Source organism: Convolutriloba macropyga, chromosome 2, assembly GCF_964194025.1.
Source record: "Convolutriloba macropyga chromosome 2, txConMacr16.3, whole genome shotgun sequence".
Classification (NCBI taxonomy): domain Eukaryota; kingdom Metazoa; phylum Xenacoelomorpha; order Acoela; family Convolutidae; genus Convolutriloba; species Convolutriloba macropyga.
The window spans coordinates 80,243,873-80,256,372 of NC_134469.1; the positions used below are offsets into that span (position 1 = coordinate 80,243,873).

The 12,500-nt window shown below is 36.6% G+C and overlaps 1 protein-coding gene across 1 annotated transcript in view; it reads right to left on the reverse strand.

Annotated features, from left to right (window-relative positions):
• Window positions 1–12,500, reverse strand: part of LOC142335018 (uncharacterized) — a 49,004-nt gene that overhangs the window by 19,505 nt on the left and 16,999 nt on the right. Inside the window, exons 5-7 of the mRNA XM_075383345.1 lie at window positions 11,343–11,391; window positions 9,352–9,505; window positions 6,399–6,520 (exon numbers count right to left, since the gene is read on the reverse strand). Coding sequence (XP_075239460.1) covers window positions 6,399–6,520; window positions 9,352–9,505; window positions 11,343–11,391 — 325 coding nt within the window. The remainder of the gene's footprint in view (window positions 1–6,398; window positions 6,521–9,351; window positions 9,506–11,342; window positions 11,392–12,500) is intronic.

Consider the following 12,500-nt stretch of genomic DNA (forward strand, 5'->3'; position numbering starts at 1 on the left):
GGACAGCGCCAGACAAAATCAACTTTTGATTAGAATTTCAAAGAATAGTTTTTTGTGCGCTTTCTTCGCTCCAAGTATATATGCGACTTTAGTGTGATCGACACTCCCTCTGCTCAGACCATTTTGAAATACGTTCAATATACTGGGAATTCGTAAAAGAACTTAAACTTCACTAAACAAATTCAGGTATACTGGCCAGAAATACTAGAACGTTCAGTTGAACGCAAATCAATGTTGACTACATGAAAAGTTTTGCAAGTAATCACCAAAAAACTTCTGTAGATCAGTTGAGAACTCAAATCCTGTAAATTTTTATAGGTTAATTCTGTGTACGTGTTTTGGATAATGTTTGAGTAAACGTGCACATAATTTCAGGTAAACTCCCTTTGTTATTGGACCGGACAATTGAAATTAAAATGCTAAAAATTAACAACAAGGCTCGGTAATGTGCGTTCGCACATGATGTTCCGACCCCACCCATCCACGTTTTGATTTAATAGTCTACCAAATGAGGGTGAGAAAGAAATGGTTCAAAAACTCTCATATCTTTTAGAAAACAATTAAGTGAAAACATATAGCTGGATTAGAGAGCCGATGAGACTTGCCAGCAATGGATTACTGGACGATACACACCCAAAAACAAATACTAGCAAACATTAATTACGAAAGAAACTCGATGAATAGACTTAAAAAAACAGAAAATAACAAAATGAAGAAGGAGTGTGATAAAACCTGACCTAAACAAATCAACCTGTACTTTATTAAACGTTCATTGGATGAGATGTAATACCTCTCAATAATGCGACTTGAAGACAGGCCGACAATGAAGAGCAAAAGGGACAAATTTCAAAAAAATACAATTCTCATTTTTAGAAAACAAACAATTTCAAATTGATTGAAGCCACTTCGTATCAACTCGGCTCATTAGGGAGGCTAAGTCGTGAAGCAATTGAGACTTGTCGTTATCCGTAATATGTTGGACGAATGCAGAGATAACAGCGCCAACTGGGCCACAAATTGGTGTCATCATCTGGAAAGGAAATGGAAAACTCAGAATGAGAGAATATCCAAAAATTTAATTTCTTTTTATGAAAAATGCGTAGTACCAAAGCCAAGAAAACATTGGTTTAATATAAAACTATAATAAAGATGGAATCTTGGCTGACTGGAGAGGATGTGACCTATCGTTACAGAGACCAAGCTACAAAATTGAAAAAAAGTATAAACGTGACGAAGCTCAAAAAACAACTAATTTTTTTTCTGAAAAAAATCATTTTCAAAATTTCCAAAAAAAATAAGCTTTGAATTTTAAACAAAAACAGATCAATTTGGAAATGCTCTGGAATTCATTTGTGTTGCTAGTATTGCAGCCAAATCATAGGACGACAAAATACAGATAAATTTGAAATTTCTCAAACAATTTATCGAAACCAAAAAAAATTTTAACTGACGAAAGCGATTAAATGATTCGCGTTAGTCCCTTTTGAATTCAACTGGGTCTTCTAGGCAAAACGTTTTTGTGGAAAAGACAACAAAAAGAATCACAAATACTGATCAGTGTCGAAAACACAAAATTTTTATGAAAACACATTTCTAATCTCTATAGACATCAGTCAAAACATAACCTACTGCAGAAATAATGTTTAGGGCAACAGAAAATTGCATAGTTGTCTCAATAATAAGACTTAGTTACTTTTTGACGACAGAGATAACAAAAAATGGGAATAACAAAAATGTTTTCTTTAGAGAAAATAATTGAAGTCTCCAAAACCGTTAACCATAAACTAAAATCAGGAAATGGATTCAATTAAAAGATCGTGGAAGCGTTCAAAGACCTTGATAAACTGAACGGCAACAAAAAGAACGACCTTTAGATGCAAAAACAAAAAAAAATCTTATAAATTTTGTGAGAGCACGGATGAGTAGCTGTTAAAACTAGAGGCTATTCACTCAAGTATTTACAAGTTTTTTTGCGCATTCAATCAACGCAAGTTGAAATTTATGTTAGCGTGATAAGTTGAAAAGAGAACAGACAACAACCCCAGATACATGAAAGTAAATAAATATTGGGAAACACAAAATTATTTGAAAATATAATTAAAAGTCATGAAAACCTTTACATCTAACCCAAAATTATTAATTAAATTCATTGAAACATCTAAAAGAGCAATTAGGAATTGTGACTGACAGGGATATGCCGTATGAAAACAAAAAGAATCCCAATTACAGGCAAAAACACAAATCCATGTAGTTTTGAGAGAACGGCTTCGCAGTCGTTAAAACTATCAATTATTCACGGAAATCATTAAGAATATTATTTTGTACTTTTTTCTATTGCCAATTGGAGCTATAATTAATATGATCAGTTGAAAAGGCAAAAACTAACGACCTCAAATACAGGAAAACTTGCAAAAATTCACAAAACTTTCAAGAAATTCCTTAGTAAGAAACAAAAAGTATTCACATGAAAAGAACACCAATATAATGAGTATTTTTTCTTCCAGTTGGATTTTATTTTTCTTTGTTTAAAATGAGACTAAGCTACATGTGGACAAAAAGAAGACTAAAAATCGACAAATTTCAAAACTTCACTAACGCTCTCCTAAAATAAATATATATTTTAAGCCATTTAAAGGCATTAGATAATAACTGAAGACATTTTATAGGCTCATCTGCAGCTTCTTAGGAACCAATTGGAATCTTTAATTAATAAAACTGATTCATGGGTCAGCAAAAAGTATTGAAAATGAAACCAAAACAAAAAATTGATTAAAATTTTACGAAAATAAATTTTCAAAGCTATAATTACTATGAGTTTTCTCTGAAGACAAACTATATTTTCAAGTCATCTTGTTTTGTTGTAAAAAAAGATGATAGTCAATGATTGGTCCGTGAATTGAAATAGTTCATGTCAGCAATCAACATAAAAAACAAAACTGCAAAAAAAATTTGAAAAAGACCGCGCCTTAATATAATCCAAATAATTGTTGATGGAAAGAATCCATGATGAGTTGACCCCTAGCGCTGATTTTTCTCAGCAATCAAAACAATTGACTAGTCCAAATATTTGCAATGTAGATCAATTATTAAATGAAATATTTCATTAAACCGCAAACAAGTAAACAACACTTTGTTTAATTTTTAGGTTTTTTTTCTTCAAAAACCGGCAAAATTTTATTTTCAGAAAACTCCTACAGGAAGCAAATGTACACCTGTTTTTTAGGGAAATTTCAAAGATGGTGGCAGCAGATGTTAGGTCTCTACTTCCTGCAAATATAAATGAAGTAGGAAACAAAAGTTTTTTTTGGAGACTTTTTTTAGTTAAAAAAAGTCTCAAATTCGAAAAATTTAGAAAAAATATTATACAAAAAGCTCGATTAAAAGAAATTAGGGAGCCTTCTCTCTCCTTAACTGTGAAACAAACGACATTATTTTTCAAAATATTAACGAGATTCTAACGTAAAATATGAAAAAAACAACGGAAATCACTGTACTTTTCTCAAAAGTATAAACTCGATAATTCCCCGTTAAATACGAAAATCGGAAAAAACTTTTTTAATTCCATACTCTACGCTGGACAAGCTTTCTAATGATACCAGTCTCAACTCTCTACGATGAATATATCAATCGGCCAAAATTGACTGAACAAAAAAAACCATTTGAATTTATAGTTCCGCCCCCCACATGTGGGTTGGAACAATTATTTTTTTAAAACCAAGCTATCTTAGTTGCAATACCCATCATGTTTCTCACTGATACGACGAAATAATTGCAGTATCCAATATTTTTGGTGCAAACCTAAAAAACTTTGTTTATTGTTGGCGTATTTTTTTGTCAAACACTAAAAATTTACCAGGGTTGGAATGCAGTCACATTTCAGCGCAAGGAGCTTGAAATGCTCGGGATGTTTTAAAAACCAAAAAGTAGATAAGTTTTCTAAGTGGAGCATATGACTTTGCACACTATTCTATTTTTTGAAGTCGTCTTGTTTCGGCTACTGTCTCGATTTTTTTTGTGATCAACATAGTATAGAGAAAAATCAAAATGTAAGAAACATAATTGCGCAAAATGTAGAGTTCGTTGAATTTCTATATATCCGAGGCCACAAATTTTTGTTTGCGTATTGGATAATTTGTCCAACTTTCGGGGTATAATCATTGTTTGTCCTAAGTAAACAAAAAGTGTTGAGGTTCGAGCTTGATCTGAATATGCCTGTGGTGTGATGTTTTATGATGTGAATATCCCTGTGGTGTGATGTACAAGCAGCAATGAAACAATTTAAAAACAGTGTATTTTAGGCAATCAGAGCTGAAACACATCCAGTGAGCCTAAGTTTTGTTCAAAGGAAAACAAAAAAGAGCTGGCAAAATGCTACCGCAGACTTCTACATCAACGCTGAAAAAGAGTTTTAAAAACCTTATGCAATCTGTCTACGATAGTAGGGAAAGAAAGAATTTATGCACTGTTCGGCTTCTATGCCATCCTACAAAAAGAATCGCTTGCTAGTCCGAAATTAACGTTAGCAGGTAAAGCAATGAAAAACTTTTTTGGAGGGATTTTGAGAAAAAAGGAAAATATAGTATTTCAGAGTCCAAAATCAGTAACTAAAAAACAATGTGTTCCTTTGCGTTTGAATCAATTTTTAGCTTGATTGTTAATATCTGTTCTCCTAAACTGTTTTTAGCTGCAGCGCTTGAAAACAATTAACACACATTTGATTCACTTAAGAAAATCATCAGTATTTTTTTTTTGAGGAATGAGGTGAAAAATAAGTTACAAAATAACCAGAGTAGTTTTATGGTCTGCTAGAACGCCGGAAAAATTGAGATTGGTAAAAAAACAATGACTGAGAACTTCACTTTGGAAAAGACTTCAAATGACAGATCATGATCACGAGGAACAGCAAATTTTATTGTTCAGACAAAAATATTCATTTTTTTAGTTTGAAGTGCAAAAGAATATAGTTGCCAGGGATTTAAAATGAAATTTTTTCAAAAAGTGAAGCAATTAAAATAAATTTTTTGGTGTGGACATTTATTTTTTTGGGATGATTCATTGTGAAGATCATTATGCGTGTTCCAAAAATTGACGCATAAAAGCTAAACCACATAAAATCAACTTAGTCTCGAGTTATTGTTAAATACAAGCAGGGCATTTATTTTTGAAAGAGCAATGAGGCGTTACAGGTTGTAAGCTTTCAGCCAGCATACTGAGTGTCATCAATGCACGAAATTGCTTACTGAAGGTGGGGAGGGTCCGGAATTTAGCCAGGAGTTCAAAATTGTTATAATTAAAGGTTTTTTTTGAGGTGCGCATTTAGAAATGACAAATTTTGACGTCGTCTGGATAACGCTTAGTGCTGTTTGTTTCATAGTGCTGTTTTTGAGTGATTATTTGAGCAAAGTCACATTTCCCAACTTGAAAGACCTTATCGTCGATCGCTCCACAATATTGGAGTTAACGGGAGAAAGTAACAGCAGACAAAAAGAAACACCTTGAAGATGAAACGGAAAATTACCAAAAAGAGGTTGAACCAACGAAATGTTTCGGAATTTTGATAGAGTTTTGGTCTGTAGTTAATCCCCGGCTACCGCCTTCTAACAACCGTCATATAAACCTCTGCAAAAAATTACTAGCAAACATTGAATCCATTTGTGAGCACTGCAGTCAATGACTGACAGAAGAAGTTTGTTTCGTTTGTATTCTTGCCTTTACTTATGTGTGGCCTGAAATTTCATGTAGTGTTGCTTTTTTCAGATTTATAGATCAAAAATTTATCGGGTAATTAGCGGAAACAACTAGAAACACCTCGTATTGGGTAATATATCATGCAGCTTTCTTTACCTGCAAAAAAGATCTTTTGAGATGGGCTAATAAAAATCACCTGAAAACTACCTGTTAATTCTTTTATTATTGATTTGTTATTGAGTTTTATAGGGTTTTGCAATTTGTTCATTGCGTATTACGGGATAATGGGTATTGCAAATTTAGTAACCTGGTTATGCAAAGTTACTTTTGCAAATGAGATATATTAATTTCTATGGTCAGGTTCAAAATAATGGGAATTTACCTCTGCATTTCGCTGCCAGGTTGCTCAGATTTTACCCAAACAAAAATCGTACGTAGAATAAAAGTAGAAAGGTTTATTAATTACAAGATTTGAGGACTCAATTGAGGTGCAGGAAATTTATCTGCCAGTTTGTCGGTAATTCCACTTTCAAGTTTACCTGCAAAAAAGTTTTCAAGCAACGAGCAATATAATTGCAAATTCCAGGTAAAATGCTCTGCAATATCTGGCCAATTTACCAAAGGTGGTTGGGTGAAGTTAAATGCATTGTAATTTAGTAAAGTGCTCAAAAACAACGTCCTCTGATCGGAAAAGAAATGCAATAACTTACATTCATGGAGATAAGACGGTTCGATGGCCAGTTTCTGGCTTCATCTTTCAAGTAGTCGTATCGGGGTAGAACCACTGTCGGTGCCAACACCATTCCTATCGCTGAAACTCTCTTCTCGATTCCTAAAAATTACTTCGGTTCTCTTCCGCTTCTGCCTGCCTCAGCTTAGAGCGTGCCTATTTTTGTACCTCTAGACGCGCGTGCCATAATTTGTAATGGCGCGTGCTCTGTAACTAGGGGTGCATAACGCACCTAGGGGGGGGGGGGCACAAACTGATAAGATCCATTACTTCTTGTCGAAAGTCCAGTCTAAAAAAATCTGGCATTCACCGACAACCACGTAGCAGGTCTTAAAATTAGAGTCGTTTAATAATAGAAGGGGAAACCGAAAGCGAGCAGAAACAGACATTGCACCTGCTTTACGGGTCTTCCGCCTTCAGTCGACTTTGAATATATGTGTTAGTAATGCTGTAAGCAATGGTTACGTGACTCTGCTTGAAGTCACTGAGAACTTCTGGCGTTTATCGAGAACCGCGAAGCGGTTCGATATATTAAGTTAGAATTTTGAAGTGACTTCTGCAGAGTCACTTAACCATGCTTAAAACACGAAACGCGCACGTTTTAAAATAGTCAACGGAAGTCAACTTCTGGCTCAGCAGCAACTTCTGGCATTTTACTTCTGGCACTGCAGACTTTCGGCATTTTAAAATGTGCACGTGAGTGTTTTAATTTGACCTCCGAGATCCAAGCTAATCAGCTTACTTCAGCGAAGCCAATTTTGGTAGTGCTTCCAAAAACCTGGTTTAGTAGCTCCTTTAGGCACGACATGCCTGGGCTACACTTTGCCCAATGTTGTTCCCTGGCAGTAGTTTACATCTTTTGTGAGATTTGCGTCATAATTTTCTTTGCTACCGTGAAAAAATGAATTGTTTCAAGACTGGATCCATTCTGTTTCGGCTCCCCCCAGGTGCATTCGGCTCCCCCCAGGTGCATGCGGCATCCGAAAATAGGGGGGGTGGGGTCGAACATAATAAATCCTCAGCAACTTTATTTGTTCGAAGGGAACCATCAGCGCAAAGGATTGGAACTTCCGAGTTCTTAGACCAGCTGAAATATGAGCCAATAATTCGAAGTGACTTATTCTCCAATTAAGTAAACTTGCTAAAAACAACAGCTTCGAAAGTTTAAAATCTGAAACTTTATTTTAAAAAGATCTGCTTTATTTAACTTGGCAATGTATAGACGTGGCCTTGTAGAGCACATTTCAAGAACTGGCTTATCAGGAACTGGCTTAATATATATTTATATGTGTACATTTATATATACATATATATATATATATATATATATATATATATATATGTATATATATATACATATATATATATATATATATATAAATATGTATATATATATATATATATATATATAAATCATAATTTATTTAATCCTGTAACCCTGCGGTTTTCCAGGTTGACGTTTGATATTTGAGTTTTCATGCACCTTAGCAGCGCCTTAGCCCCGCGCTCCGGCTAACAACATAACAACACTTGAGACTTTACTTTTCTATCTAATTAAGGGTAATCAGTTTGCACCAGGATTATCCAGGACCCCTTTGAAACAAGAACAAGAGGGGGAAAATTAGGTGCCTAGACAATGATGAAACAGGCTCAAAGGCTCCCGCCTTTAATGTTTTTTAAAGATAAAATAGTAAAAATACCTTGAGTTAAGCAGAGTTAATTCTTTCGATTTCTCGTCCAGTTAGAAAATAAGCCAACCGCTTCACTATGAACTTGAAACGTGGTTTTCCCACCCCCTACTGGCCCAGTGAGCATATTGAGGACAGAAGCGGGATGAGATTGATTATTGGTCTCCATAGCGGCTGCAGACAACAGCCTTTTCTTTTGGCAAAAACTTTGGCAATCAGTTTCTGGTTTAAGCTAGCTGAAATACATCTTCAGAAACGCATTTTAATTTAGACTTTTCTTTATAAATAACTCAGACAACTAATAGATAAGGACTTAACCAGAGGCGTAACTGAATCAGACTATTCAAAAATAACAATTAATAAGCAGCTGAGCCCGATTTCACTGGTAATTAGTAAGCGTGTAAATTTTTACTCATCTTTTTTTTTAATAAATAAATAATTTCGGCCGCCCGATCATTAAATTAAGACTTATAGCACAAACAAGTCTTAGGCATATATCGTCGCCTTGGATTTGGTAATTCTTTCAAGTTACATCGGCATACATAAAGAGATACCTTATTATGTGATCTGGAGCAGCCCGCTCTATTTTGATAATATACAACTATAAATGGATATTGCTTTGACTACTGCATTCCACCCTACCAAGTTACTAGTTTTTGGAAGTCACACACTGAAACTGTTAACAAATAAGGTCGGAAGCAGCAGTTAAAAGAGCATAATTTAACAAGAGTGCGCATTTTGTTTTTGCGCCCTCCTTCATTTTTGATCCAATACCGGAGAGTTTTTTTCTTGGACAGTTGAATTACAGGACTATTTGCGGTTCCCTGGTCAAGCAGAGCCTCTTTGTCTATGTTCAGATTCTTCCGAACCCAAATCTAAGTAGTATATAGAGCGAACTATATAATTCTATTTTAAGAGATCAATTTTCTATTAGAACGAATAATAAATTGATGAAAGTTTTCTGAGCTTTTAATTTAAAATTTGGATCTATTCTGCCCCCTCCCCCAGTGTTTTTATTACTATGTAAAAGATATCACGTGCGCCTGGGTGTGTGTGTGTGTGTGTGGGTATGTGTGTGTTTGTGTGTGTGTGTGTGTGTGTGTGTGTGTGTGTGTGTGTGTGTGTGTGTGTGTGTGTGTGTGTGTGTGTGTGTGTGTGTGTGTGTGTGTGTGTGTGTGTGTGTGTGTTGGGGGGTACAATTTATATGCCCACTAGCTGGACTGGGGGATCTAGAATTCTACTAACCGTTTTCACCAGTTATGGTTTCCTTGCTTCCCTTCATTAGGACAATCCCAATATTCTCAGTTTTCAAAACTGTGTCTGGTTCACCCCCCTGCTTGTTTATCTGACATGCCCGTAATACTGTATCTGTCGTACTTATCATTTCGAAAGTCATCTCCTAAAATGGAAAGTCATTTCCACCAATCAGAAAGAAGAACGAATCAGGCTCAGAGAGAACGAGCTCAAAAATTTGGCAAATTTGATTTAATTCTGAAACGAACAGATATAGTATTTTTTGATCAATGACTGAGCTCAAAATAGGGACTGTTTAGCGTACAAGAGATAGAACTATCAATTATACCATAAAAGTGGGTATAGGGGAGGAACCATTTGCCTATATTTGCTCACAAAACTAAAGCTACCTTTGAAACAGAATTTTCAGCTTCTTTTTTTTCGAGAAAGTACTCTGACCTACTTTCTTCAATAAGTGGATCCATTCTGTTTTGCCCCCCCCCCCCCCCAGCTTAGTGAGCATAAATCTTTTATGACCCCCAGGCGCACGTGCTGTTTTCTTACATAGTAACGTGCTATATAACAACATATAATTTGTAACTGGGGGTGATAAAAAAACGCTGGGGGGCGGGGGGGGGGGGACAGAATAGATCCCAATAAGTTTAGGCTTGATAATTAAAGTCCTCAACAGCATTTTAGAGCTCATGCATTATGGACAACAATAGACCCAGTAAAGACCAGCGTTGGCTCAATTTTCAGGTTCAGAATTTGCAGTTTCATTATGTACCACAGCTTGCATGAAAATGAAGCTAGATGATACATCGCTTTGCAAGATCTTGCACTCTGTGTCAGGGGTCTAAGTAGGTACAATTCTATAACAATGGACCAGTGCTGGATTGGAACCCGCATCTTTTACTTGCAATGCTATTGTGCTCACCATACACCAACTATCTTAGCCTCTCGAACTCGGGCATTTCTAATAACCCGGGTCATCGATCATACAACTTTCTTTGATTTCGTCCTAGGTCATATATGATTCTTAGTAATCATACTAGGTCATATATGATTTGTATGAATTCTTGGTAGTCATACAAGGACCATATATGATTTCCTAGAAATCATACAAGGATCATACAAAAAAATTCAAAGACTAAAAACTGATAATTTTGATTTTCCATTGTAGTTGAAAAAAATTCTTGGATTTCATACAAGGTCATATATGACACATAATACATTGACTGGTGCCACAAATTCTCGTATAATGTAGTCAGAGGACTTATTAAATTATTATATCGCAATTGCAATCCACATTTGATTCTTTGTGTGCGCTAAAATAATAACTTTGTGGTTTAAACGTATTCAGAAAACGAATATGACGTGATATGCATTTTTTTCTTGACTAATTTTTTTTATAAATGAGCATTTTTATGTATAAACTGGCTTCAGAGTATGTCAAAAACTTTGTTAATTGTTTGGACTTACTCTTTTATTTTGTGCCCAACTTGCAATTGATATTGTACTTTAGGGTCTTTTGGCGGATCACAATGTGATGCCGGGGTATCATATATGTGATGCCCTACCGAATAGAAACAAAAAACATAAATGTTTGAAGATTTTCAAAAAAAAAGATGTATGACTCTTGGTATTCGTACTAGGATCATATATGATTTGTTGGTAATCATACTAGGATCATATATGATTTCTTTGGTTTCATACAAGGATCGTACTAAGAAATCAAGTATGGACAGTATGAAATCATATATGATCATTGTATGAAATCAAAGAAACTTCAACCCGGGAACCCGTTTTCTCGTTCTTTTTTGTTCCTAAATGCTGTTGCCGACAAATGATTGATATGAACCCTATTTTTGGCAACCCAACTGCCTGAAATTTTCACTAAGAAAGTGATTAATGAATTAGTTTTTGAATTTCTGGCTAAGATTAAAATGAAAACCTTGCCCATTTTCTATTTCTCTGAATGCTGTACAGAAAAGATTACATACTGTTAATTTGGCCACAGGAGCTGGCGGAAGTCCAGATTTGGCTTCTTGACTAAAAAAGAATTTCAAACATTGGAACACATTGTAAATGCTGGTACCCATAAGCAGTTCATTTGTGTGAGCGCGCGCGCGTGCGTGAAAATGTGTGTGTGTGTGTGTGTGTGTGTGTGTGTTTGTGTGTGTGTATTTTCGTGTGTGTGTGTGTGTGTGTGTGTGCGTGCGTGCGTGCGGGAGAGAAAAAGAGGAGTGTGTGTGTGTAAGAGTGTGTGCGTGTGTGTTAGAGCGTGTGTGTGTGTGTGTGAGTGTGTGTGTGTGTGTGTGTGTTTTCGTGTGTTTGTGTGTATAAGCGTGCGGGAGAGAGATAGAGGAGAGAGTGGGTGTGTAAGTGTGTATGTGTGTGAGAGCGTATGTGTGTGTGTTTTCGTGTGTGTGTGTGTTTTCTTGTGTGTGTGTGCGGCCGGGAGAGACAGAGAGGAGAGAGAGAGAGAGTGAGTGTGTGTGTATAAGTGTGTGTGCGTGTGTATGTGTGCGCGCGTGTGTGTGCGTGCGTGTGTGTTTTCGTGTGTGCGTATGTGTGTGTGCGGGAGAGAGTGTGTGTGTAAGTGTGTGTGCGTGTGTGTGTGTAAGCTTGTGTGTGTGTGAGAGAGAGAGAGAGCGTGTGTGTGTGTGTGCGTAGGTGCGTGCGGGCGGTAGAGAGAGAGTGTGTGTGTGTAAGTGTGTGTGCGTAGAGAGAGAGAGAGAGAGAGAGAGAGAGTAAGTGTGTGTTCGTGTGTGTGAGCGCGCGTGTGTGTGTGTGCGTGTGTGTTTTCGTGTATGGGTGTGTGTGTGTGGGAGAGAAAGAGAGGAAAAGAGAGTTGTGTGCGGGAGAGAGAGAGAGAGTGTGCTTGTGTGCGGGAGAGAGAGAGAGAGAGTGTGTGTCTGTTGGCGTAAGTGCGCGCGCGCGCGCGCGTGTGTGTGTGTGTGGGTGTGTGTGTGTGTATGTGTGTGTTTTTTCGTGTGTATATGTGTGCGTGCGGGAAAGAGAGAGAGAGAGAGAACCAAGTCCTCAGTTGCATGGCCGGCAAGTCTTGGGGACTAAAGGGCTCCGACATCAGACATACTTACAAGGCGTACACGCGCCCCGGAGGACTGTACGGGTGTGGAGTATGGGGGCCTTTTATA